The following is a 26,899-nucleotide window of genomic DNA, read 5'->3' on the forward strand; positions in this document are numbered from 1 at the left end:
TGTGTTTAAAAATTTATTCACAAAATCTCCCCTCAGAACCTCATTCTGCTGTCACGGCCAAAAAAAAAAAAAATTCAGGCACAATGTTATTGATACACTACTCTTACACTTGTGTCACTGCACAATGTGATGCAAATAAACAAGACTCGTAATCTCCCGTCCAGTGATTCACAGTGATGGCAGGGGATAAAACAAACAACAGTGGGAGATGTGTTCGGCTTTGGTAGCGAGCCTGGAGCGAGAAGCCTTCGCTAAGATGAGAGGGAGGCTGTGTAGTCGAGATGCTCATCTGCTATTCTGTTTGTCTGTGGCACGATGAAAAGCATTCTTACCAAATCCACTGGAGGAGAGGCATATTGGAGAGGGATTGGTCTTGCTGCTGGTTGGCATGGCAGCGGAGTCGTGCTTGACGGCTCACAGACAGGACTGTTCTCAGGAAGGCATTTTGCACTCTGTCTAAAAGGAGAGGGCTGAGAAACAGTGCTTGTGTTGCTAATCTGCATCATGACAGTGGTAGATATTGTATCTATTAATAATATACAAGAGGAAAACTATGTAGGGGAAAGCTTTGTGAATATTAAACACAGTTCCCATACAGTGTGCAGGAAGGTAATCCTATCTGGTAGTGGGCTACTGTACATAAGATTCCTTTGTTGTCCTGATCCCGTTCACTGTGACTGTACGTTCAGTTCGGTATGTATGTCAGTGCATTTGTAAATCTGAGAAACCGCTGTTCGACATGGTGATTCTGAACACATGGCGATGTGTAATGATCAGGGCGTCCTGCATTATTGATGAGCCATCTGTCAAAGCTCTGGAGCTGTCTGAGGGCTGATTTTTAGAGAGGAAAGCTTCTCTCTTCACTGACCTCCATCCAAAAAGGGAGAGAGAAGCTAAACTGATATTTCATCCCTTTCCAAAACCATTACATGCCAGTCTGGTTGCAGTTATGTAAATGAATGTTTTACAGTTTATGCAGTCTCATATCTGTGCATTTAAAGTCTGGGTAAAGCAAAATCAGTCATTTCTTTCTAAATACATTATACATGTCAGAAAATACTTAGTGAAAATGTAAAAAGACTGTGACCTATACAGTGCTGCACTGTGGAGCTCGACTGTTTTGTTCAGGATTATTTGGTTTGGCCTAAAATTATGGCACGATGACACACTGGAACTATCCTTGTCATAACCCCCTCCTCTACTACATCAATACTAACCTGACACAGCATCAGTGTCGTCTCATTCATCCTGTGTATGAGTGACAAGTTCCCTACGGTCCTCAAGCTCTCTGAGCTATTTCAATCTAACAACTACATGAATAAACAGCTCTGTTAAATGCCACAATCATATAAAGATTAAGAAGATATAGTGTATTAATCCCTGAGGGAAAATAAATTTTTTTCACTCTGTTGTCATATACGCAAAGGCCTGAAATGCACACACATGCACAAACAGGACCTATACATGCATCAAATGGAGAGATGTCAGAGCGAGGCGGCTGCCTTGGACTGGTGCCCTGAGCATTTGGAGGTTCAGTGCCTTGCTCAAAGGCACCTTGGCAGTGCCCAGGAGGAAAACTGGCACCTCTAGACAGGGACCATCCAGACAGGGACTTGAACTGGGAACCCTCTGGTTCCCAACCCGAGTCCATATGGGCAAAGCAACTGCCGCCCCCAAGCAATATATCGGCTACCCAGCCCAGCAGTTACTGCTCACTGCTCTGAGTGTGGGCTTTATGCTAACAAGAGGCTGTCGCTGTGCAGTGGCTCATTCATTGGCACAGGGAGTAGGCAGGCCCCCAGTAAAGTATTAGCCTGAGTGTCAGACTGAAGCTCCCAGAACCTTCAGTCTGACATCGCCTCCACTGAAGGTGATTTACAAGGGGGAGGGAATTTGATTTTTCCCTAACCAATCAGTAGAGATCAACGACTCACCCAGAATCTGACGTCATTAGTATCCATGCATCGGGGGTGCCGAAAACAAGCGAGCATTGCCCGTCGTGCGCGCCCAGCTGCATCGCCGTTAAATCCAGTTTAGCAGCTTCCTTAATTTGGTCCTCCATTAACGCGAGTAGTGGCAAAATACTTCGATAGCATCGTTAATGTGGTCTGTAGCGGTTGCCATTGTTGCTATCCTCACCAGTTACCCACCGGCGTACAGCTTGACATCAGCGTGGCGCTGATTGGCTAATCGCTAGACCCGCCCCCACCCCTGTACCCGCATCTCTGGTCTGACAGACCAGAGATGCAAGCCTACTCAGTTGAGTGGGCGGGGTCTATGGTCTGGAACCAGGCTAGTAAAGTAGCTCAGCCTTGCAGCAAATTTTCCCAGTGGCCACTCATGGTACTACAGTGAAAAAAATCCCCTGCAGCCCAAAAAGCATTTTCCCCATAGGTCAACATTATAAAAGAGGCATCTGTAAAACTATTGACAGGACACCTCAAACTGCAAACAAGATCAGAATTTTTGAGCCATGGTGGTTTTATATTTGTAAAACTTTCCTCAAGCTGAGAAAATTGACGTCATCACAATGTACAGTCTATGAGCCTAGCAGGAACTCACAGGCAGGACCATCAGGACAAACACTTCTGCACATATTCAGGAGGTCACATACTATGGAAGTAAACCTGGAAGCTAGAAAACTTTGTTGGCCTATGCGCCAGGCAAGCAACTCCATTGGGGGCAACAGTAGCTCAGTCCGTGGGGACTTGGGATGGAAACTGGAGGGTTGGGGGCACAGGAACCCGTGCAGACTGGTACCTGGAGCTCATCTCCTGGGCACCACTGAGGTGATAACCTGACCCAACCTGTCCACAGGCAGCCCCCTCACTCTGATATCTCCCCATTTATTATGCATGTATAAGTCCTGTTTGTGCATGTGTGTGTATTTCAGGCCAGAGTGAATTAAATTTCCCTCGGAGATTAATAACGTATTAAAGTATATCTTCTTGTTCTCTTCTTATTCTTGGAATAGACATCATTTATGGGAGTGGATGTGCCATGATGTGCAATGTTAGCTGTTAGCTGCTGAACGAGAGGCGGTCACTGTGCAGCAGCTCGCTCTCCAGCTAAGGGTGTGTGTGCTTTGTGCTACTTTGAGAGCTGCTAACGATGGTCTGTTGCTTCACAGCGGCTCCTTCATCGTTTCAGCATCTTCAGTGTTTTAGAGCAGAGAATACTGCTTAATTTTCCACAGTTTGAAACCGTATTTTTTGCACTTGGCAACATTTTTAATCATTCAAATTTGGCTGGGTGGTTAGAGACATATTTTCTGTGTTATGACAGACTCATAACATATTTATTTTTGCCGTACCTGCACTTTAACTGCGTATATTATTTTGCAAAAGAACACTTTCAGTTTAACCTTTCCCAATTCCTACGTTTGTTTGTGCAGATAACAAACTTCCTGTATAACTTTCCAAATCAAAGGCAGCGGAGTCAGTAAATTTATCGACCCCCTCCCCTTCAGTTTATTTAACATCACAGAAAACCCATTTTTAGTCGTACTCATGTCCCTCTGTGTTGTTTTATTGAAACCAGCTTGAACTGAATCTGTCAAGCCTGTGCAAAATGTAAACAATGTCCTTGAAATCCAAATATCCGAATTGGCAGCCCTGAATGAGAGGTTAGCATGCCTGTTGACGCAAATGGCAAAGTGATTAATCCCAGACTGTGAAGAGTCAGTGAAACAAGGCTGTATTGAATGCAGTGCAGCCACTGGTCACACACACACACACACACACACACACACACACACACACACACACAGGTATAAATAATAAAGGCTTGAACTCCTGAACTGCGTGTCTTAAGTGCTGAGGTTGGTCGATGTTAGCCTTGGCACACCAGTGGAGTCTGGAGTACGGCCATATGCTTCTGCACTTCACAATGTTTACTGGTATTATGGGTTGGCAGGGTGGCCGGTGAGGAGAGAGACTGTCATGTAATTACAGGGTCGCAAAGTTGGATCCCCACAACAAGCAAAATGGGGCTTTTATTTATATTTTTCCTCAATTGACATTTATCGTCATTTTGAAATTCGTGACACTAAATCCTTGAAACCTGTTAAACCCATCTTGTTTAAACTAAATATTATTTGAAAACTGCATGTGATTTTCTCAGATACAATGTTTGATTTCGAACCACCAGTCGCTTCTGCAGTTTTCAGTGACTGTTATGTTTATAGCCGGAAAAATACTGTATAATTTAAACTCTGTTGCAGTCCAATTACATGGGTTATTCATGTCAGTATCGAAGAAGAGTTGCTGCCAGGGAAAACAGAAATACTAGTCTGAATACTCAACATAATAGTCTTAATAGTCTACATAAAAGCACATTATTGCAGAATTAATACCCTCTTACAGCTGCAGTTTTTGTGCATATTGATATTCACACATAAGGAGAATATCCAGCACAAAACAGTAGTCATGTAAATTTGATGATTTACAAACTCAGTATTTAAACAACTGAGAATATGTTTTGGAGTCCAAGTGAAGCAGGCCCGCAGCTCTCCCACAGTCAACATACAGAGCAACACAGTGTAATGAGCCCAAGGTTTAATTAAAAACTATATTTCAATGACATGGAGCAGCAGTGTTAGAGGCCTGTCAAAAGGCAACATCAGCAGCCATAACTGCTACACAGTGAGAACAGCTGCTCATGCTGCGCCATCAACCAACCTGAGAGTTGTCCTCAATACACAGGCAATATCCATTCATTTAATTCAGGCAATAAATAACAGATACAGATCTCATCTCTCACAGCTCAGGTATTGTAACTTTTTTTTAATTAGGTTAAACCTTTATTTCCCTGGGTAGCCTTATTGATATTAACAATCTCGCCTTCTGAAGGTCATGGCAGAGCTCAGGAGACAGCGACATGACAAACATTACAGCTTACACCAAACAAAAGGGAAATTAAGGTCAATTAATGCCTCACACACACACACACACTAGAAAACTTTGAAAATGCTTTGGAAATACTTTCAAAAGACTAAAGTCTGACACCGTCTCATATCATCAGACAATGTGTGTTTTCAGTTTTAAGATTTTGCAAAGGCCGGGGATCTTGAAGGGTCAGTATTTGCCAACCTGGTCTCCTCCGAGGTCGCTGAAATCTGACACTTGGGCAGTGACTTGTGGCATCAAACACAGACAAAAAAAGCCATCCTTTAATGTCAGCATGATATGTGGCCAGTTGCTGTTATAGTTTAGCACCCGGAGACATCAAGGGGAAATATAGCGGGACAAATATGAAAGTTAAGGCAGCAAAAGACGGTAGTTGCGTAAGGTTCTAAAGCCAAACCCTGTTATTTTTTCCTAAACCCAACATGTGCTTTTGTTGCCTAAACCCAACCACATGCATTAGTTGTTGAAGGAAAAAAATATCAATGTGCGGTGTTGTACTGACATAGTGCTTTTATTTTGAAAGAGACTGTATGTAAACGTTAAATTTCCCGTGAAAACAGAAGTGTATTTTGAAAGAAGACAATGCATGTAACAGGCAGAACTTGACACGGCGTCCCAGAATGTCAACAACCAACGCACCCAGGGTACCTTGCACGCCGTATGTTGACGTGGAAAGTCCATGACCAAAAGTTGATATGTGACGAGGTCAGAGTGAGAATGTGTTGATTAAGATTATTTTCCAATTCTGCTCCTGATGGAAAATATTACGCCAAAATCCCTTATATTTTTTTTTTAAGATATTTTTTTGGCCAGTTTGCCTTTAATGGACAGGACAAGTAAGTGTGAAGGGGGAGAGAGAGGGCGGGATGACATGCAGCAAGGGGCCACAAGCTGGATTTGAACCCGGGCCGCTGCGGCAACAGCCTTGTACATGGGGAGCCTGCTCTACCACAAAGCCACCAACACCCCGAAAAACCCTTATATTTTAACAATCACATACAGGTCTGCAAAACCACGTAACTGTAGGAACATGAGATAAAAAGCATCATTTGTCAACCACCTTTATGACCACCTGACACAAAACGATCGAGATCATGGGTCAGAGTCTCAACATGTCATTCCAACAGATTCTGCAAATTTGTCTGTGATGGTGAAATCAACTTGAAAAGTTTTTTTTTTGCATGCATGCTTAGAGATTTCATCTGAAAGCTCAAGAAAAGCCAAATTTTGCTGGAAGTTGTAGTAAAACTTTGACAAAAGTCAATTCATGATAATTAAACTAATAACTAACTAATAATTAAATTCCCAGAGTGATAACTAGTGATGTTTCAGAGACTAAAATAATCGCTTAATGCACTTGTTCTGTCTCACTCTAACAGGTACGACTTTGTGGAGATAGAGGATCTGACTGAGAACACCATCCTGGGTCGCTGGTGTGGGTCACAGTCGGCACCAGCCAGTCACACTTCCAAAGGCAGTCAGATCAGGATCCGCTTCATCTCTGATGAGTACTTCCCCTCTGAGCCAGGATTCTGCATCCACTACTCCCTTCTTCCTGTGGTATGTACAGTGTCAATAGTTGGTTGGATGGATGGATGGATGGATGGATGGATGGAAGGACTTCTTGTATATATTCTGACTGACTCTTGGGACCCTAAATCGACGCCCAGAAAGGAGCAGCTCAAACTGTGAGTGTTATGGATGTGAGGCATCTGCAATTATATGTTTAGCCTTTCTACATACAGCATTGTCAAATATATTGCTGAGTTGTGTTATGCTGCCTCATTTATGGGGCCTCACAAAAGAGATAATGACACACACTCTGCTTTTACAAGCAAAGATCTCAGTTTTCCCTGTCGACATGGCAGCATTTAAACTGAGTTTCTGAAAATCTTCACCCTGAATGCAGATCTGGAAAATGTTAGTTTTTAGTGACCTTAAACACAGTTTGCATGTGGACAAAAGGCCAAAACACATTAAAAAAAAACTACTTTTACAAAAAATACCCATGTCTGTGTGGACTAGGCCTAAAAATGTGCACTGTGAGTTGCTGAGTGCTTAGCTTCCAAAGCATTTCTCTGCCTCTGTCTCCAACTTCAGGGAGTTCACATGCCAGTAAGCAATACCTCTCCATGCAAGCTCAATTAAAATAATTTTCTTGTTGCATAACATGGTGTCTTAATTTGCAATCATCCATTTCTGCTTATGTGTGGCTGAGGTTTTAAGCATCGTTGGGGAGAAATTATGTTTAAGCACTTAAGAACATCTGGCACCTGTATTTATTTCAGTTATGATAATACACACAAGCCAGGGCAGCTCACACACAGACAGAAACAAAACGTCCACAATCTCTGCAACACCTGAGATTTCCTTCAAGGATTAAAATGGGATTTTCTGTAATGGACCCTGGAATTGTCGATTTAAAACGTCAGACAGCACTCAACAAATCAACATGTATTTACTTCAGACGGTTTCAAACTGTAATTTTCTCATTTTCTAGCGCAGTATTATATCCGTTTTTAAACAATCAAACCGTTATGTTCTATATCACCATTCTATATATAAAACCATATGTCTTTAGATCCAGTCTGACAGAAGAGGTGTCACAATGTCACTGATGGTGTTGCTCGAGACTGAGATGGAGAAAATAAGTGGCTTCACATTCACAAAGAGGTCCTCTGACCCTCGGGGGGATTCATTCAAGCCCCTGAAATGAAAGTAGGAATTAAGAGATAGAAGTGCTTTTTGTGTGGAAAATGGTCACGCTGCCGTCTGTCTGTTTCATTTACTCTCTGGCGGTTTATCATCACACACACAGTGGTGCAAAAGTAATATCCCTTTTATGTGTTTTTACAGTACCCCACTTCACAAAGATACCCATGTTATCTTACTCTATACTTAGGTCTGAAATATATTTCTGGCAACAAGACAGCCTGTCCTCCTTTCTGCTCTTTGCTGTTGTTTCTTTTGTCTTTGCCCATAATCACTAGTTAAGTGTCCAGCTAATCTTGGTTTCCATTCACCTTTTACTCGACTTTTGGCAGATAAATATTCAATTTAAATTTAAAGTGCGTGCAAAGCAGAAGCTGAAAGTCATTCAGTGCATCGCCAGCTTTGCTAAAGACCAGTGAACAAGAACAAGTGCCCAAGACATAAGCAACAACTGCAGCCCTAAGGTTCACCAGTGTGTTAATGTATTATAATAAAAAGATATGCGAAATACCAATGTTGGTCAGAGCATAATGTGCGAACTAAAAGTGAATGACAATGAGAGACACTCTAATCAGCTTCTTTCTTCTTTTCATGACCTCCCCACTTGACTTCAAATCAGACTGAATCTCCATTTTATTTAGCCTCACATGTTATCTGCTTTCTTTTTGGGATGAAGGGGCTTGTTTAGTTCTGTTTTGCCCAAACCAATCAGTCCAGAGTGATGTATCCCTCCTGCTGATTTCATTTTCAGTTAACACAGACGTTGGAGTAGCAGTTGTTCGGGCATATAGAAAAATGCCATTTCAGAATGTTCTTTCTGTAAGTCGATTTACAACAAGTTGTTCAGCTGCATCAGAATCTTCCATACTTTTTGCCAATTTTGTGGCTGCTGTGTCACTGTGTTTCAATGATATAGTCAAGCTCTGATTGATCATTTGGCTTTGAAACCACGGGAACCATTGCTTGAGATCAGACAGAATTGTCAACTTGTTACACTCTGTTTCCATCTTCAGTCTGGCATTGTCTCCACCATACCTGATTTCCACGGTGTGAATCTAATGCCATCTTAAGTCCATACTTATGCATAGTCATGCTAACATACTTGTTATTCTGGGAGTGGAGTGAAGTTAATCAGACTACGATGTCAGGCGATATTGAGAAGACATCATGATATAAAACAGCCTTAATAGCAGTGTCTATCTTGTCTACAGCGCTCGCCATTGCGGTTATTACTCCTCAATTATTCTGGCCAGGCCTCCCAGTAACACACTTCAGCCTTGCTTCCAATTTTTCCCAGTGGCAACTTGCTGTATTGCAGCGGAAAAAAAACAACAACAAGAAAAACCCCACTTGTCCCATAGACCACCAGTGTAAAACGTCTGTAAATCATGACTCTTTCTACAATGAGTTTTTATCCATGGACGTTTTATATTTGCAAAACTTTACTTGGCGAGAAAAGCTTTTTAAAAACCTGTGATGTCATCACAATGTAGTGGAGCTTGTACAGCGCTGCACAGTAATTCGCCATCCCCAGTCATTTCAAGGAGAGGACGGCTGCAGAGGGGAGGCAGTTTCAAACACTGCAGTAGGGGTATGAAATTGTTGCGGCCCACGTGAACATGCACAGATTTTACTCTGCCACGCATAGATCACCGTGTTTAACTTATGGTGGTTGCTGCCTGGCTTTGGCCGATCAAATAGTGGGGATTGCAGAGGCAGAAAGAAGACAAGATAGAGGAGCTGTTGATGTTATGGTGAAAGCAACTTAAAAGGACAATGTGAGGAAAAACTGGGCCAAACAAAATTTAAGATGACTGGTAAATTGTCGAAACATGTAGAAATTAATCAGCAAATTCAGTGATTTCCGTCATCTTCCCACAGTTTGTACCCAACAAGCTAGCTTGCACTTCTGCCTGTGTTTACCGAAACACCTGCCTGTCATCGCAGCTGTGGATTATAGTGGCACCAGCTGCTTTTAAAAACACTTTCCTTTTAAGGAGAACGCTCTTGCAGGTAGGCAGTTGCTAGGGTTGTCGGGTCAACAACTCACATGTGACCTCAGCAACTCTGTAAGGGTTCACAACCACGCAGGGTTTAAAGCCTGTGACTCCGCACCAGTCAGTTAGAACTGCAGAAGCCTCTTCAAGAAACTCAAGCAAGCCCAGCTGCCTATGATACAACACTTAGGATTACCATGACCTGGATGACTGACAACCTTCACCAACATGTTGTTAGGGTGGTTACTGCATAGCAATCTTAAAGTCTATGAGCCAAGTGAGAGAAACACTATATTCGGTGGGCTGCATAACCTCAAAATAAACCCAGAAGCTCAATTTTTTTTGTTGTATGTGCCAGGTGAGCAGTTCCAGTGGGGTGAATAGGTGCTACCTTGGGGTCTGGTATCTATTGCAGTTACTATGATGCACCATGTCTCTGGCACAACAGCTTGACAACAGCATTACTCCTGCCCGTGGCTAATCAAGGTCCCCGCTCAACTTATTGGTCGTTCTTTGTTTTAACAAAGAAATCACTGTTTCGTATCACAATGCCAGACTCATTCTGGCAATTCTGTCTCATTGTGTCGTACGGATTACTGTTAATTTATTATGCTGATCTGTTCTGTACTACATCTATTGCACGTCTGTCCGTCCTGGAAGAGGGATCCCTCCTCAGTTGCTCTTCCTGAGATTTCTACCGGTTTTTTTTTCCCCGTTAAAGGGTTTTTTGGGGGGTGTTTTTCCTTATCTGCTGCGAGGGTCATAAGGACAGAGGGATGTCGTATGCTGTAAAGCCCTGTGAGGCAAATTGTGATTTGTGATATTGGGCTTTATAAATAAAATTGATTGAACTGATTGATTAATCAGTCAACCCACTCAGTGAAGTGGGCAGATTCAAAGGTCTGGACCCAGGCAAAATGAAATAACTATCTATGAGCAAGTTAAATTGCTTAACAAACTGAGAATATGGGCAGAGATTCAGAGGTCAGGAGCATCAACTTAATAGAAAAAGTACAATTCTTTGGCTCCGTTCTTTGAATTTCAACTAAATCAGCAGGATAGACCTGCTCTGCCTCCACAGAAATGCTTACATAACTACTGTAAAATATTTATGAAAAAAGGCTTCGGTGCCTGTGTACTTCCAGCCGACTTTGTCTTGATCCATCCTCTCTCCATTCCTGATTCTCTTTCACTCTTTCTTTCTGTCGCGGTCTTTAGACCACACACACACACAGAATCCCTTCGTCCCCGCTGCCTTCACTGACAAAAGCCCGGAGATAAACTGAAGAGACGACTGCCATGTTTTAACCTGTCATGTTTTAGTTCTGTTCACTTGCTTTAAGTAAACAGCTCTACTCCTCATTAATCCCTAATGGCCTGCAGCGCTGTGAAATCTGACAAGCACAAATAGGCAACTGAGGTCACTGATGGCTCTTTGTATTCTGTCTGTAACTTTTCTCTGCTGCTTCAAAAGCTTTTTTGTTCTCTCTTCCCACATACAGCACACGTTGTTATTGCATTCTTTCTTTACCCTTAAAAGCCAAAACAACTGAAAACACACTGGGTGTCAAGCTGAGAATCAAAGCTGTTATTTCCCAGAAAACATACATGTTAAAAATTAAAAGTCAGTCATTACGTGTACCACCATCTTGTGTTAGGTCGATACGTGTAGCTTTAGTTATCGTAGAGGGTTGCTCACTTCATCTCCAGTAATGATAATCTTCATGTTAGGAATTAACTGTATGAAATTGTACCGTACATTTGCCACTAATAGATTGCAGTAGATTATGATGTTTGAGCCACAAGTGAGGCTTCGCTTTATCAAATGAAGACGGATTAATCCAATAAGACACTGTTTCAAGGAGTTACTCAATTCCAAAATCCCTGAAGTGGAGGGAAGTGTCATCCAATGACCAATTTTCACTGGTGCTTTTTTTATTTGAGCAACAGTCTGTGCTACGGCGAAGTCCTCAGAGGGTGCTACATTTCTTGGTATTGTTTTGTCGACATTTTACACGTTAATCATCTTAATCGTTAGGTTGGGTATCGTTTGAAAGTCCTCAGCACTAGTGTTGATACGATACCAAGTGACCCATCAAGCCAAGTAAAATGGTGTCAATTTTAGCTCATAAAAGCAAATTTTCCTCTGAGGGCGCGATCATTTGAGCTAGGGTTGGCTGATGTCTCCCAGAATGGTATATAAAAAATGTCCACAGTCAAGGATCCCAATGGGAAGCAAAAATATGTGTTAATCAACCACCCGAACAACTTTCTGCATTATAGTGGCACAATTGTAAGGACTGAGAACTGAGACGAGGACAGAGACAGTAAGGACTGATTGCCACGGTGTGTGTGTGTTTAAGAGAGAGAAAAGGGAAGAGAGGGTATCAGGTGGACTATTGCATGCAATGTTACTGTTTGCCTAAGTCTTAATAACTGACTTGGAACGCTGCTTTGTCACTTTTTGACTCACTCCCATGAGCCTGTGAACCCATTTATATAACATTATTAATACAGTTGAGACGAATACTCACATGAAACAAATATCCAGTTAAAATAACGTACTTTTTACAAGTGATGGAAAATCCTTGTTTGGGTAGCTTTGTTCAAACTCTCTCTCTTGTGATCAAAAATAATCTGAAGCGCAATCCTGAGATTGTTCTGTTTATGTTTTTCTAGCCCACCCACTTCTGGTTTAAACCCCACCCACTCTGAGTACAGATATGGATACAAATAATATAGTTGGTTGAACAGATACAGATACAGTCTCAGTCCAAAGTCATTGAAATACGGTGCTTGGGCAGTGACTTCCGGCGTCAGACACCAAACACAACAGGACAAGAACGAAAGTTAAGGCCACAGAAGTACGAAAGAGGGGTCAAGAAGGGCAGTGGATGGGTCCAACAAACACTGACTTTCACTCTGGAGAGTGGTGTTTGTGTCCGGTAAGATTATATAGCCAGGGGCGTCGGTGGCTTAGTGGATAGAGCAGGCGCCCCATATACAAAGCTGTTGCCGCAGCGGCCCGGGCTCGACTCCAGCCTGTGGCCCCCCGCTGCATGACACGGTGTCCCAGAACATCAACAACCAATGCACCCAGGGTACCGTGCACGTCGTATGTGGACGTGGAAGTCCATGACCAAACGTCAATATGTGACAAGGTTGGAGTGAGAATGTGTTGACAGATATAGATAATGGTGTACTCACTCATCCCTAGTTACCAATGAATTTTTTTTAAAAAAAAGCAGTAGTGGCAGTCAGCCCAGCAGATGTAAGCAGATATTGATCAGTGACAATGGCAAATGTTTTGGTCACTAAAAAGGGCTCACTTCACTCAGCCTACAGCTCATTTGGTAGTCAGGCTCAGTGGTCAATAACTGACAGCCATCAGCCATGGATGATGGCATCATCCGTTGGCCCAACTCTAATTTGTATAATTTATGACACCCTTTTCCTTAGACCCTAGTTTTGTATAAGGAAAAACTCCCCAAAATACCCCTCAACTTGAAAAATGTAGGAAGAAACTTTAAAGAGACAGACATGCTATGGATTTCATATATTCACAGAATAAAGAATTACAATGATGAAGATAAACCATGGAGAAACACAATGGCAGCATTACGTAGATAAATTGCAAACACATGTAAAGAATGTGTATCCTGGAAGACACTGAGCAATTCCAAGTGCCAGACAATACCAAAACAATACTTTTCCGATACCCACTTTCAGAAATTTGGACTTTATTTTCTGCAAAACCAGTTTCTTCATTTAAGAAAAGAACTCCAAGTCAAATGTTGTCGGAAAAACATGCAACCCTGCAAAAACTTTGCCTAAATTAAAATGTCGAAAATTGGCAAAGTTTGTGATCAAAGAATAAATAATAAGGTGCCCGTGTCAGCTTTTAGAACTTGATAGTTATCCATGTTCGAGACACATTTCAAAAAAGTGGTGAGGTTCAATAACCTGCCCTACTTATCTAGCTATCTGTGTTATATAATTGTATACTGTATGTTTAATAAGTATGACATTTTCTGAAATATTTACATTTGAAAGTAAAACACTCAGCAAGACTGTGGCTTTTTGGGGACGTAAAAGTCAAATTTAATTGAACTGAACTTTTCTATGAGGCTTAAATGTCTGCCCCTGTATGATCGACTAAGAGACCAGGTTTGTCTTTCATATTCCAACTCTAGAAGGTGTGGAAACCATGAGGGGGGAAAAGGAAGCTTTGGCCTCTGCACGATCAGTCTGGCTTCTCTTTGAACTTCCTTGTGACAGAGGAGGAGCACGCTAGAACAACAGCACTCTGTTTCCTCTGTGGTCAACCGGCAGCTACTGGAACCTCGTGCCACGCAGGGGCCAGCACTTTAGTTTATATTTAAACAGGCAATAATTCCTCCCCACCACTTCCATGGAATGGACAGAGAGGAGGGGAATAAGAACCGGTCTGTAACTCAGAGATTTTAGGAAAAGCGAAAGGGCCGAGGCGAAGAGGTTGTTAAAACACAGAAGAGAAGGAGTCTGTTGAAGGGAGCATGAGGGGTGTTGAGTGGTGGGTTAAAGGAGCTAACAAAACATACATCATTGTCTCTGTGAGGTCCCAATACAGGATTAAACCCCACTGCTACCCAGGCATGAGGATCGCTCCGCCAGCCTTGTTTATTTTCATGGATTGAGGAGAGTTTTACACACTCAGACTTGAATGGAGGGAGATAGGAGAGAAGTAAGACATAAAACCCTGAAAGCAGATGGCAATGACTGGCAAAAGCCACGCAGGAGGCTTACTGTTGGCATGATAAAATGGGTCTGTTTTTACACCAACCTCAATTGCAGTGTGTGCCGTATAGTGAGAGAAAAAAACACTTTCTTCACGCACAACAGCCCTTGTTGCTTACTCAAAGCTCTCTTGTGCAAGGAAGTGGTTTGCAACTCCATGTGAAAGAGAAGATATTGTTTTCCAGAGCTCTCCCAGGATGCTATTTCAGAAGTTTCATCTCAACATAGTTAGCTGAACCTGTCATTTTAGTTACCAGAAATAAGAGCATGTGGTTGTGCTGTGTAAGAACAAAGAGAGCTGGAAATGAGGTAATCACAGCTTGAGAGCGAGGTTATTTCTTAAGGGGCAGGGGGTTCACAAGAGTTTGGCAGTGATAAGAGGTGCATTGCAAGCTTTCACACTTTGATCCCGTCTTAGGTCATGTTGAAGAATAAAAACACATTCTGCCTTTTATCGTTTAAAAGGCAAGTGCTCTTTTCAAAACATACAATTATTTTGATAGAGTTGTACACTGCAGTGTTGTTAAATATCCCACCACTGCCGTGTATCTGCTTATATTGTTATGTTCGCAATTGCACATATTTTGGAACATTGGTTTGAGCATATTTCCTCAACCCAGTCTGTAATTTCTACTTTCGGCCTTCCTTGGTCTGCTGCCTCAGCTTTTTTTTTTTTTTCATAAAAAGATTGACATAAACGGCAAATAACAGGAAGCTCCTTTTATTAAGGCATCAAATGTCTGTATAGATATGAGTTTAATATGTTGAGGCTAAATTCCCATCATTGAGTTGTCCCTAAGGTTAAAGAATTACCATCACATCACATTAAGAACATGCCAGAAAAATGTCTCATTTAGATTTTAATTTAAGATATTGTTGAGTGTCACCAAAAGTCTCCTGATCACATAGAATTAATGACTGTAGTCTCTATATGTACATCATGCTATTGTTCTGGTATACGCTGCTAATTCTTCACTACACATCGTTGCCCATTGTTACACTGTCACAGCCCAGTTGACAGAAGAAAATATTGGCATCATGCGTTTCTGCACACCACAGATATGTTATCATATTGTTCATAAAGTGACAGTTTGGATTACATGTACATGAGCTGACTTTGTCATCAGTAGATGAAGGGGTTGTTGGATGGTGTGACACCTTGGTGAGACAGCTGCCAAGCTGCAGAGCACTGTTGGAGACTGGCAAACAACAACACCCATTGTTTTTGTGACACAGATTGTGGGTGTTTTTTTAGCGACCTGTCACCATTTTAACCACAGCTTTTGTGCTGCTGCTATGCTGCTTTGTGCTGCTATGGATGTTTTCTGGCGAACCATTGCTGCATTTCTAGCAGCTTTTGTGCCACCGAACAAAGATATTTATTAGCCAGACATGATCTCTCAAGTGTTTTCTAAATGGTGACCAGTGTTGCTTTAAATGCAGTTTCAGTGTATCCACTATACAGTTATAACCTATCTATTATGAAAGTCAACCAAATGGCCAGAAAAATGTTGGCACTGTACATTTCTGCAAACCACAGATAGGTCATATTTGTGTGTTATTATGCTGCGGGTACGTTGAAACATTTCTGACAACACTGGTTAGCTTAAGGCACAAAAAATACTTGGTTATGGTAAGTAAAAGATCATGTTTCAGCTTAAAAGACCCACATTTGGTGGCAATAATGCTGCTAGGAACACAGCAATGGATCGCCAAAAAATACCCATGTTCAGAAGAACATAATCCACTGAAAAACTGTGACAGGTGGCTTAAAATACTCACATTCTGTGGCACAAACACCCTGGAAACACAGTCACCAATTGCTAAAAACAGTCACATCATCCAATATCCCCTTCACCTGCTGATGACAAAGTCAGCTCATATATATGTAATCAAAACCATGTCACTTTGTTAATGATATCATACCTTTGAAACATAGAAAGGTAATGAATCTTACTTCTGTCAGACACCTAGACACAAAGAAAATACCTGCAACAGGACCTGGACTGACCTGGTGCCTCAGCAGCCGAGGTATATCTATCATCTCAACATGTTGTGTCAAATCAGCATCCTGTCTTTGTGAAATGCAGACGGTTAAATGTTTTTCCTCTCACTCAATGAAAAGGACTGAAATATCCTTATTTATAACTGCTTTAAACTGTCTTTGACACAGATGGCAACAAATTAAGAGCTTTTTATTGATGTTGATTAAAAACAGCTGTTTTTCTGCTTACTAGCGAAGAATCTCACAGCGTAGAAATCCATCATGGATTAAAATATGTCAGATCATAGATATACAACTGTTAATTTTTGTTCAACTTATTTGATCACTCCTCCAGTACAGTATGTGTTCTGGCATTAACTCTTGGTGTGTGAAAAGTGTCACATGGACGCTGCTCTGAGTCCATGCCAGTTAGAAGTTGGTGGTCCATTTAAGTACTTTGTTTGTGAATTTCTTAAACGGGAGCTCTCATCTGCTACTTATAGCTTTATTCACACCATCTTGATGCGTCTCTGAAGGATTGCTTGGCTTCTCTATCTGAAGCAAAGCTTGTAGAACGCCGCTAATTGGGGGAGTGTTGCACCATCGACATTCACAAGCTGTTAATGGCTTCCAGTCCGCGCTGTATAAGCCACTGCCAAGGCTCAGCTAATAAGAATCACAGCTCTGCTCTGTTGTCTGGAAATACAGCGCTGCTAAGAGAAAGAGCTGTTCAATTTACTCTTAATATATATGACCAGTCCTCTCTCCACAAATGTTCCTTTCACATTTGTGTCTGTTTATCTCAGTAGGTGCCAAATAAACCAAAGATATGCTCAGTGGTTATGAAGGCAGCCTCATTAGAATGAGTCAAATCAGTGGCATGAGCCCAGCTGTGCATCAGCTGTATTTTTGTAGCCTGTGGTGTAGCCATGTCAAACCACTGGCATCTTATTTTAAAGTCTACGCCAAAGGGGTTTGGAGTTTGAGTGTATTGCATGGACTGACGCTGTTAATAAATCTTATGGCTGGTTCTTGTCTTACAACTGTTATGCAGTGTTCAAATGCCAATACACTCACTGATCTGTTTTACTAATTGATTGGCTGTTCATTGTGTCTTGTGGAGCTGAAAAAAGACTGTATCCATCTTGAATATATCTGCTGGCTTTACTTGTGTCTAATTACATTAGACACTTGATGGAAAACATTCAGCCCGTTCATCAGAGGAAAATGTTGGCATTGTATGTTTACAGAAACCCTTACTATAACCATTAAAGCTGGTGGGTTTTTTAGCGGCACATTGGTTGCATTTCCAGCAGTAATTGTGCTACTGAAACCATTTTTTTAGCCAGACATTGGCAGCATCTCTAGCTGTGCTTGTTCCACTAAAACTGGGTGGTTTGTAGTGATACATCGGCAGCATTTTCAGTGGCATTTGTGCAACCAAATGCTTTTTTTTTTTTTTTGCAAAACATCTGTGGCATCCACAGCTGCTATTGTGCCACCAAAACTGGGTTGTTTCTAGTGAAACATCTGCGGCGTTTGCAGCAGCAATTGTGCCATCAAATGTCGTGTTTTTTAGTGAGACATTTGCACCATTTCCAGTGGTGATTGTGCTACTGAAGCCATCCTCGAAGTGATACATTGGCAGCATTTCCAGCAGTCATTGTGCCAACAAAAGCAGTGTTTTTAGTGAGACATTGGTGCCATTTCCAGTAGCAACTGGGTCGTTTCTAGTGATACTTTGGCAACATTTGCATAGTGGATGTGCCACCAAAACTGGGTGGTTTCTAGCACTACATTGGCACCATTTGCGGTGGCGATTGTGCCACCACTGCCGCTGTTTTTTGGTGAAACACTGGCTCCTTCTCCAGCGGCAATTGTGCTACAAAAACCAGGGTTATTTTGAGAGACATTGGCTGCACTTCTAGCAGCAACCGTGCCACCAAAAGCTGATGCTTTAATCCAAATTATGATCTTTTCCTAATCATAACCAAGTGGTTTTTGTGCCTTAACATAACCACACGTTAACCACAGCATTGTTGAAATGTAAAGAAACATGTTTTAACATGTTTGCTGGATGATAACACAAATGTTTTATATTAATGGTTTGGAGGAAAGTAAAATGCCAACATTTATTTTGGCCTCTGCATTCTAACTTTCATCCAGGTGGTTTTACAGTGCCATGAATACTAAAGTTTTTAGCATCAGCAGTAAGTTGTAAAAATGAGTGAAACCACAAATCCTTGCAGTGTTAGTTCCATGGCCTCTGATGAAAGGAAAACTTTTCCTCCTCTCACCCCCATTTCTCACTGGATCCCTTTCTAATTCATCCCTGTAAGTCATCAAAAGAAAGATACAGTTTCTTGGAATATTTTCTTTTCAAACATTTCTGTTGCTCCTAAAGCTTAAAGACGCAGCTGGCAGCAGCTGATGTTTTCAATGCTTCACAAGCTTTTTTTTTTTTTTGCAAGTGTCACAATGTTGCTTTCTACCTGTCAGTCACATAAGATTAGAGAGACCAGCGAGCTGACATGTTGGACAAACGCAGCGTCACAGGACTGAAAGGTTTAACAGATTAGCCTCTTCTCTCGTGGGAAGACCAACACCCCAGGTATCAATCTTTTGTGACTGCACGCTGTAGCCTGCAGGGCTGGGAGCTTGAAACAAATAATACTGCCTGCCTAGGGGAACTAAAGGGACAAATGTTGTTATGCAAAGTGGGCAGAGGAGGTGACAGAGATGAGATCGCATTTGACAGCTTAAAAAATGATGCCATTAATTCACAGTTGCCTTTCAGTGTCAGTGCATGGAACAGCTTTGGATACAGTCAATATCGTATGTGCCCTGCTGGGGTTCAGATGCTTGATGACCTTGGTATTTATAAGTAAAGTCCCATCCTTTTATGCCGGGTAACAGACTTTAGCTGGGGCAGGTACACACCAACCTGTTCTCATTTTCAGGGCATCATACAGCCTGGTCAGTGGCCCTTGGCCTCTGTTACCAATGCACAACCCTACAGCATCTGTATGAGGCGCCCTAGACTTTCAGCTAACTCCAATGTAATCCCATCCGCAGCAGTAACATAATAGAAACAGTGAGAAAGTCTGAGTAGGGCAGGGTGGAGGGTTGATGAATGGGTCAAACACACTGGACTTTCACTCAGGAGATCGGTGTTCATGTCCTGTGTGAAACTAAAAGGCAACTTGAGTTTTTTATACCCACGTAATGAAGATACTGGTGTACGTGACATGACATAGTCGTCACTTGGTAAAGTCTTTGAGTCACATACTCGTTAAGGTACTCTATGTGGTTATTTCAACCCAAACCACCCTTTGCGGCCCTGTGGGATGAACAAAACTCCACCACTGACCCAAAATAACCACGTAAGACACCTTAACACACTCATATCCATGGGATTCATTAACAAATAAAACAAGGAAACAAGACAACAAAAACTCCCAGGCTGAGAGGCAGCAGGACCAGCAGTCCCCACACCAGAGGCCTCTGTCCTTTGCTGCTGGCACAGGAGCTCTTGAGCACCTCCTCCATGCCAGGTGCAGTGCACCTCGTTAAGTAATGCAGCAGACCTGGGCAGATCTACAATGGAGGGAAAAGGGACAGCAGCACAGAACACCTACCCAAGTAGTTTTGTTGCCTAAACCTAAAGTAGCTTTAGTGGCAAAAATGTCTTGTTGTGTCACAGTGTGCACTTCCAACCTGCCATTAATGCCATTCTCTCAGTTTTAACCCAATAAATTTCCACTCACCCTGCCTCTCCACCACACGTACCTCATCAAGCCAACTCTGCTCACCTGTGGCTCATTACTCTCTGCCACTATAGATACTCTAGCTTCACAGACTCTTGTTACTGGATTGTTTTTTCTCATATCCATGCAAGACTTTCCAGCGTTCAACTGTTTGCTGTTAGTGTGTATCCAGTGGACGCTAGTGACCCACCTACAATCTGCTTGGGCATGCTATGCTGTGTGCTTTATGCAGAACTGGGGCCGGTTGCACCAACTGGTCTTAAGCCTGGTCTTAAGCTAAGTCGGTCGTAACTTGGCGTTCTAAGTCTGACCTAATAGTTATGCCGGTTGCACCAACAGGACTTAAGCCTTCTTCTCACTAAGACCGGGCGTAAATCTTACACCTAGTCAAGAGCAGGCGTAAGGTCATTATCAAGCTGCTCTCATGCGCTCTAGAGCGTAGAGAGCACAGCTTGATTATGGCACGTCTCATCCACCGTCTGTATACGAGCGGGCATTTAGATGGGAGAGGGTAATTTGGGACAGAAGCAATTGGACATAGCCTATATAATGACGAGGAGCTGATTGAGAGGTTTCAGTTCGGTAGGAGAGATCTGTTTGAACTTATTGAAGAGCTGTCACCGGATTTACAGTTTGTGTTGGGCTGCAACGCAGCACTACCACCAGCCTTCCCACCAGGCAGGGGAATCCTCCCCAAATACGTCAACAATGATGTCACCGTAAATTGAGGTTTTCGGGGAGGACCCCCGCCAGTTGGATGATTTTTTTTGGATGAGATGTATTTTTTGCCTTGCTGAGGAGATCTTTCCCCTTCTTCCTCATGTCAGCCTCTGTATGAAGGCAGCCAGAGTCTGAACACGTATTGATGTGCCTCGTTACCTCTGCCCATACCGAATGTTTGCTCTTATTTGTGATACGTCTCTGTGCTTGCTGTACAGCTTGATTAATTTTCTAATTTCAGTGTCGGTAAAGTTTTTCGTTGATCCTTCAATTTTCTTCAAATATTAAACTGTAAATAAACTGTCAACACAGATGAGAGGGGCTGTCAACTGTCAATTGTCATCTGTCAAGCACACGGGGTGATTCAGCGGCGCATCATTTAACCTCACCGCCCTCCTCTAGGCAGGCCGCGAGGGGCATTCCGGGGGCATTCACATGGACGCACACAGCTAAAACCAGCCTAGCTAAGACCAGGCGTAAGCCCTGTTGGTGCAACCGGCGTAAGTCCACTCCTTAAGACTGGTCTTAACAAAGACCAGGCGTAGTAAAGACCAGTTGGTGCAACTGGCCCCTGGTGTCTTGGAAGGCTCAAAGCCAAGAAATTGACTCTTACTGTTGTTTCAACTCCCTGCTCATTCTGTGTTTGACAAGCAAAATATTAAAGGTCACTACGAACTTTCCTGTCTGTCTGTGGTGCTGCTATTGGGTTCAAAACGGTCTTGCTGGCCAAGTCTAAAGGAGTCTTAAAAGTGAAACTGTCTTGTTGCCCAAACCTGAAGCAGTTTTAGTGGCAAAACTGTCTTGTTGCCTGTATTTAAAGTAGTTTTAGCAGCAGAACCATCTTGTTCGCTCAACCTAAAGTAATTTTAATGGCGAAACCATCTTGTTGCCTCAACCTAAAGTAGTTTTAGTGGGGAACCGTTTTGTTGCCCAAACCTAAAGTAGTTTTAGTAGTGAAACCATCTTGTTACCTCAATCTAAAGTAGTTTTGTTGGCAAAACCATCTTGTTACCTCGATTTAAACTAGTTTTATTGGTGAAACTAGTTGCCCAAACCTAAAGTAGTTTTTGTAGTGAAACTGTCTTGTTACCTCAACCTAAAGTATTTCAGTTGCAAAACCATCTTGTTGGCTAAACCTAAAGTAGTTTTAGCAGTGAAACCTTGTTGTTGCCAAATCTAAAATGGTTTTAGTTGCAAAAACATCTTGTTGGCTAAACCTATAGTAGTTTTAGTGGTGAAACAGTCTTGTTGGCTAAACCTAAAGTAGTTTTGGTGGTGAAACCATCATGTTGCCTCAACCTAAAGTGGTTTTAATGGCAAAACAATCCTGTTGCTTGAACCTTAAATAGTTTTGGTGGAGAAACCCTCTTGTTGCCTAAACCTCAAGCAGTTTGAGTGGCAAAACCTACATTTCCTGAGAAGACAGAAGTTTATTTTGAAAGACACTGTAGAATGCAATGAGCAGAAATTGACACAGAAACTGATGGGGTTCATAGAGTGTCGTAGTTTGAAGCGTAGGGCAAATGCTCAAGCTGCAGTGTTTGATGAGTTGGGAGTGAGAGTGTGTTGTACACAGTGTTGGCTGCAGCTGAAGGTTTGTCTTATTTCAAGGACTAAGTACAGTTTAAATGGAAATATATATAACTATAGATTTCTTCATAAGTTTTCTACTTCCCCATCAGCACTTAGAATCAGGTGTTCAATTCATTAGCCAGTTTGGGAATGCCTTGCAAAACATCAGCCTGTCTGTAGTCTTTAGTCACACATTCTCCACACATTAATATCTAACACACTGAGCTTAAATTCGGTCCCAGCTGACCTGGACAGTCATGGTTTCTGTTTAACTCAACTCACATCCAAACCACTGTAGCATTTAATGAGCCTGAATCCAATTTAAATAGAATTTTTTGCCATGACATAAAATGTACCGTTGTCAGACTCCGCTTCTTTTTATATCTTAACACTTTCTCACATCGTAGAAATAAAACACATCATGTCACCCCTGACAAAGTTCTTCCCTCTGTGTAATTTTCCTGTTTCAGTATTTGTAACGTAGAGCAAGTTTACAAGCTCGTAAATGTCACAAAAAGTGTCTGCTCTGTGAGTATCCTGAGGCAGCTGGTGCATGAGGCAGTTTTGGGTGTGGAAGCTACATTAGACAAACATTGTACACAAATATTATATTGCTCTAGCGGAGCAGCGTGCAGGTCCGTCAAAAGTTGAAGCCTGTGAAAGCAGGACTCTAACATCTAATATGTTTCCCTGTTGTAACTTCATAGACAAATACTGTATTTACTGAATGAATGACCTTTCCTTTCCGTCTCTCTCCATCTCATCTGCTGGTTTTCCCGCAGAGTGTATCAGAACCCGAAGTCCCTGCAGTTCTTCCTCCGTCCCAGCAGGGTATTGAGGAGTTGTCAGACACTGTGGCGGGGCTGAGCACCGTGGAGGAGGTCATGAAGTACCTGGAGCCGGAGCGATGGCAGCTGGATATGGAGGAGTTGTACAAACCTACATGGCATGTGCTGGGGAAATCCTTCATCCATAATAAGAAGGCCAGAGGTAGGACACTTTTAAACTTGAACATTACAATTAGATTTAATATAAAAACCAAGAGTGCAATATAACAGTCATGCATAGTCATAAATTAGTAACAGAGTTTGTTTGGACAGGAAGTGACTCTGATCATGTCTTCTCTGTGTCTTTGAGGAGGAGCCGATCTCAATCTGTTGAGGGAGGAAGTTCGACTGTACAGCTGCACACCACGCAACTTCTCTGTATCCTTGCGTGAGGAGCTGAAGAGGACAGATGCTATTTTCTGGCCAAGCTGCCTCCTGGTGAAGCGCTGTGGCGGAAACTGCGCCTGCTGCTCTCACCGCTGCTACGACTGCCAGTGTGTTCCCGCCAGGGTCACGAAGAAATACCATGAGGTAAATGTCAAGCTGATCTTGAAACACAAGCAACATGTAATCTGTTCGGTCATTTTGAGACATTAAATTAGAGTCTCTGAGTTTTTAAATGAATGCCACTTGTGACATTGCTTATTTAGATTTGTCCTACACTGTATTTCCAGCTGAGGTCATTTACATTGAATTAGCTTTTACATTTGTGTTAGATTTTGAAAATCCAGTTTTCAGTGGGTCTTTAACTGGATGAAAAAAACAGTTTGTTCGGAATGGCAAAGGATGTAGCCTCCTCTCTGCTAATGCTTAATGAATAAATAACTGTGGGATTAACTGAAGTGTCAGCAGAATCACTGCACAGTTTAACAAAATATCACCTAAAAAGGAAACAAGTTAAGTCACAGTTTACATCCATGAGTCATGTGTTGCTATGACAGTAAACATTAAAATGCTACAAATATGGTTGTTGCTGCGAAGAAGCCACAAATTCCACAATGTGGATGCTTCACCGATCTTCAGCCCAGCAGCACAGAAGATCTGTACAATCAGTATAGTTTCAGGATTAGTGTCACCAGTTCAGTATCTGACCCACTGTCTCCCCTTCTGTTCCTGAGATGTGACTTGAATAATGGCCAGAAAACATTAAGACGTTGACCTTTGCCCTTTTGGATATAAAATGTCACATTTGTGTGAAATTCTGTCATAATTGTGTAATAATTCTTGAGTTATCCCTCAAAGTGTTTTGTGAAGTCATAGTGACCTTGACCTTTGACCATCTATTTCTAATATGTTCATCCTTGAGTCCTAGTGGGCATCAGTGCTAAATTTGAGCTACTGCGTTCACAAGATTAGGACAGATGTGAGCTCACAGTGACCTCATCAAAATCTTTTTTTTTTCCTGTACTTCATGCTTTATTCACCTCAAAATATTCACCTGTACAAAGCATAAAGAAATGTACAAGAGAAACTACCCCAAATATTTAACAAACCAACTTTTCAATATGCTCTTCACAAAACCAATGTTGTAGTCAAGATTACCAAAAATGAGACCGTCATGATCGACACCAGAGTGTATTGAGATCACGACAAGATGCATTGCAGAGGGAAATTTCATGTGTGTAAATTTTCCTGTTTTCTATGAGAAAACAAATAAAACCATTGATCATCAGAATCTAATCAGATCACCCTTGAGTCCAAGTGGGTGTTTGTGCCAAATTTGAAGAAATTTCCTCAAGTAGTTCTTAAGATATCACGTTCACGAGAATGGAATGGACCAACGGACAGACTCCTGCCACAGCTGTCGCCGGCTTAGAGGCCTAAAGAATATTAAATTTGCTGGGCGTATCTTGATATTCTGTGGCCTTTCTGAGCTCCAGAGTTTAACCAATATTTCCAGTTGCACACAGGTTCCAGTAAAATTTAATAAACTGAATGACATGACATTTCTTGAGCACATTTATTCATCAATTTGGTGATTCCATTATCGGTTGTGGAGTGCCACAATGATGGCTTGGCATGAAATTTAAGTCTTAAGACAAATGATCTTTTTGTGCAGTGATCAGAGAGGTCAAAGTAAAAACCCTGAAATATGATAAAAGCCAAGAAAAAATGCATAATCACACAGAATGGTTTCATTTCTGAATGATGAACCCACTGAATATGCTCTACATGAAATGTTTGATGTCCAGCTGTTAACTCAAGCATCCTCCTCTCTGACAGGTTCTGCTGTTGAAACACCGAAGTGGTGTCAAAGGCCTGCAGAAGTCCATGACTGATGTGCCCTTGGAGCACCATGAGGAGTGTGCCTGTGTGTGTAAAGATGACTGGGACTGACCTCAGACACGTGTAATAGCTGCCACTGGAATCACACAGGACTTTAGAAATGAACCTCTGCCGCTGTTGCAACGCTCTGTATCTCATCCTCTTCCACTGGGAGCTAACAAGATTGTCCCTTTATCCTGTTGTCCTTTCGCTAATTGGATGAAGCCGAACAGACTGGAATCTAATAAATCTTCCGAATGGATTTGACTGCTGTGGAATACCAATAGTGTGCTCTGAGTGCGTTTTAGAGAGACAAAATTCACTGGAGCAGATCTGGACTATTCCCTACATGCTCTGAAGACTATTTTCTTCAGCTCAGCTCATAGATAAGAACATTGAGGTGTTTTTGCCTCTTCTTGAGGTCTCTTTTAAAGTTCAGCCAGCGTGGGCTGATAGTGTCATGGAAAATGGGAGCTTCTTTGTACAAGTACTTTTTTATGTCTATAAGAGAGCTGGCTCCAGCTGCCTTACTCCCTCTGCTCTTCTATTATTACCACCACGGCAAGGAAAGGTGATTTTTCATGAGCAGTTTTCCTTTGCTGCACTCTTGTTTCACCATGGATTTAAACCGCAGCCATGATATTGCTGACATGCCTTGCTATTGAGACCGTACTATGTGTAAATATTTCAGTTACATTTTTTTTTTCTCTGTACTATCGTGCCTTTTCTACCAAAGATTCTCAAGGAGAAGATAAAAGTTGCACATGTAGAATCAGCTGGGCGTTGTTCATTACAACCCTTCATTCGACCCATCTCAGCAATGTCAAATCAGCTCCAGGAATGCCCAGCATCCAGCAGTTCTTGCTACACTTGAGATTATTCATATTCAATATTTATTTGTTTAATGAAAGGGAAAATTAGGTCCAAAATGTGCTACATGCATCTCTGTACAGTAGTGTTAGCAGTTTTCATTCTTAGTCATTTTACATTGCCATTGTGTCAAGGATGTTTTTTCATTTTCTGTATGCCAAAGTTATTTATCTCTACTTTTGCAATAACTGTTTGTGTATTTCATTGTACTGAACATCAAAAATAAATTCTTCCATTTCTAATTGGAGGTACTGTACTTGGTAAACAGTGAACAAACTCAACAGAGAAGATTTAGAGTGGCTGAAACAATAACAAAAGCAAAGCCAATCTAAATTACTGTATTCTTCTAAATACCAAATGCTGGACATGTATTAAAAGACATTTGAAGCAATGATAGTAATATTTGGAAAAGATACTATATGTGGTATGCCTCTTGTAGGGCTTGTAAACATGGATTGGATTGGGGATATTTTAGTTAGAGTTAGTTACCAATTTTGCTCAG

At 41.9% G+C, this 26,899-nt stretch overlaps 1 protein-coding gene across 2 annotated transcripts in view; it reads left to right on the top strand.

Annotated features, from left to right (window-relative positions):
- Positions 1 to 26,623, top strand: part of pdgfc (platelet derived growth factor c) — a 77,553-nt gene extending 50,930 nt beyond the window's left edge. The window contains exons 3-6 of one of the 2 annotated variants that reach the window (XM_049585144.1): positions 6,287 to 6,467; positions 23,218 to 23,425; positions 23,573 to 23,793; positions 25,486 to 26,623. In XM_049585144.1, the coding sequence (XP_049441101.1) occupies positions 6,287 to 6,467; positions 23,218 to 23,425; positions 23,573 to 23,793; positions 25,486 to 25,599 (724 nt within the window). In that variant the 3' untranslated portion in view covers positions 25,600 to 26,623. The remainder of the gene's footprint in view (positions 1 to 6,286; positions 6,468 to 23,217; positions 23,426 to 23,572; positions 23,794 to 25,485) is intronic. The other variant, XM_049585145.1, reaches the window with a different exon arrangement.
- Positions 26,624 to 26,899: the final 276 nt, after the last annotated feature.

Source organism: Epinephelus fuscoguttatus, linkage group LG9 (assembly GCF_011397635.1).
Source record: "Epinephelus fuscoguttatus linkage group LG9, E.fuscoguttatus.final_Chr_v1".
Taxonomy (NCBI): domain Eukaryota; kingdom Metazoa; phylum Chordata; class Actinopteri; order Perciformes; family Serranidae; genus Epinephelus; species Epinephelus fuscoguttatus.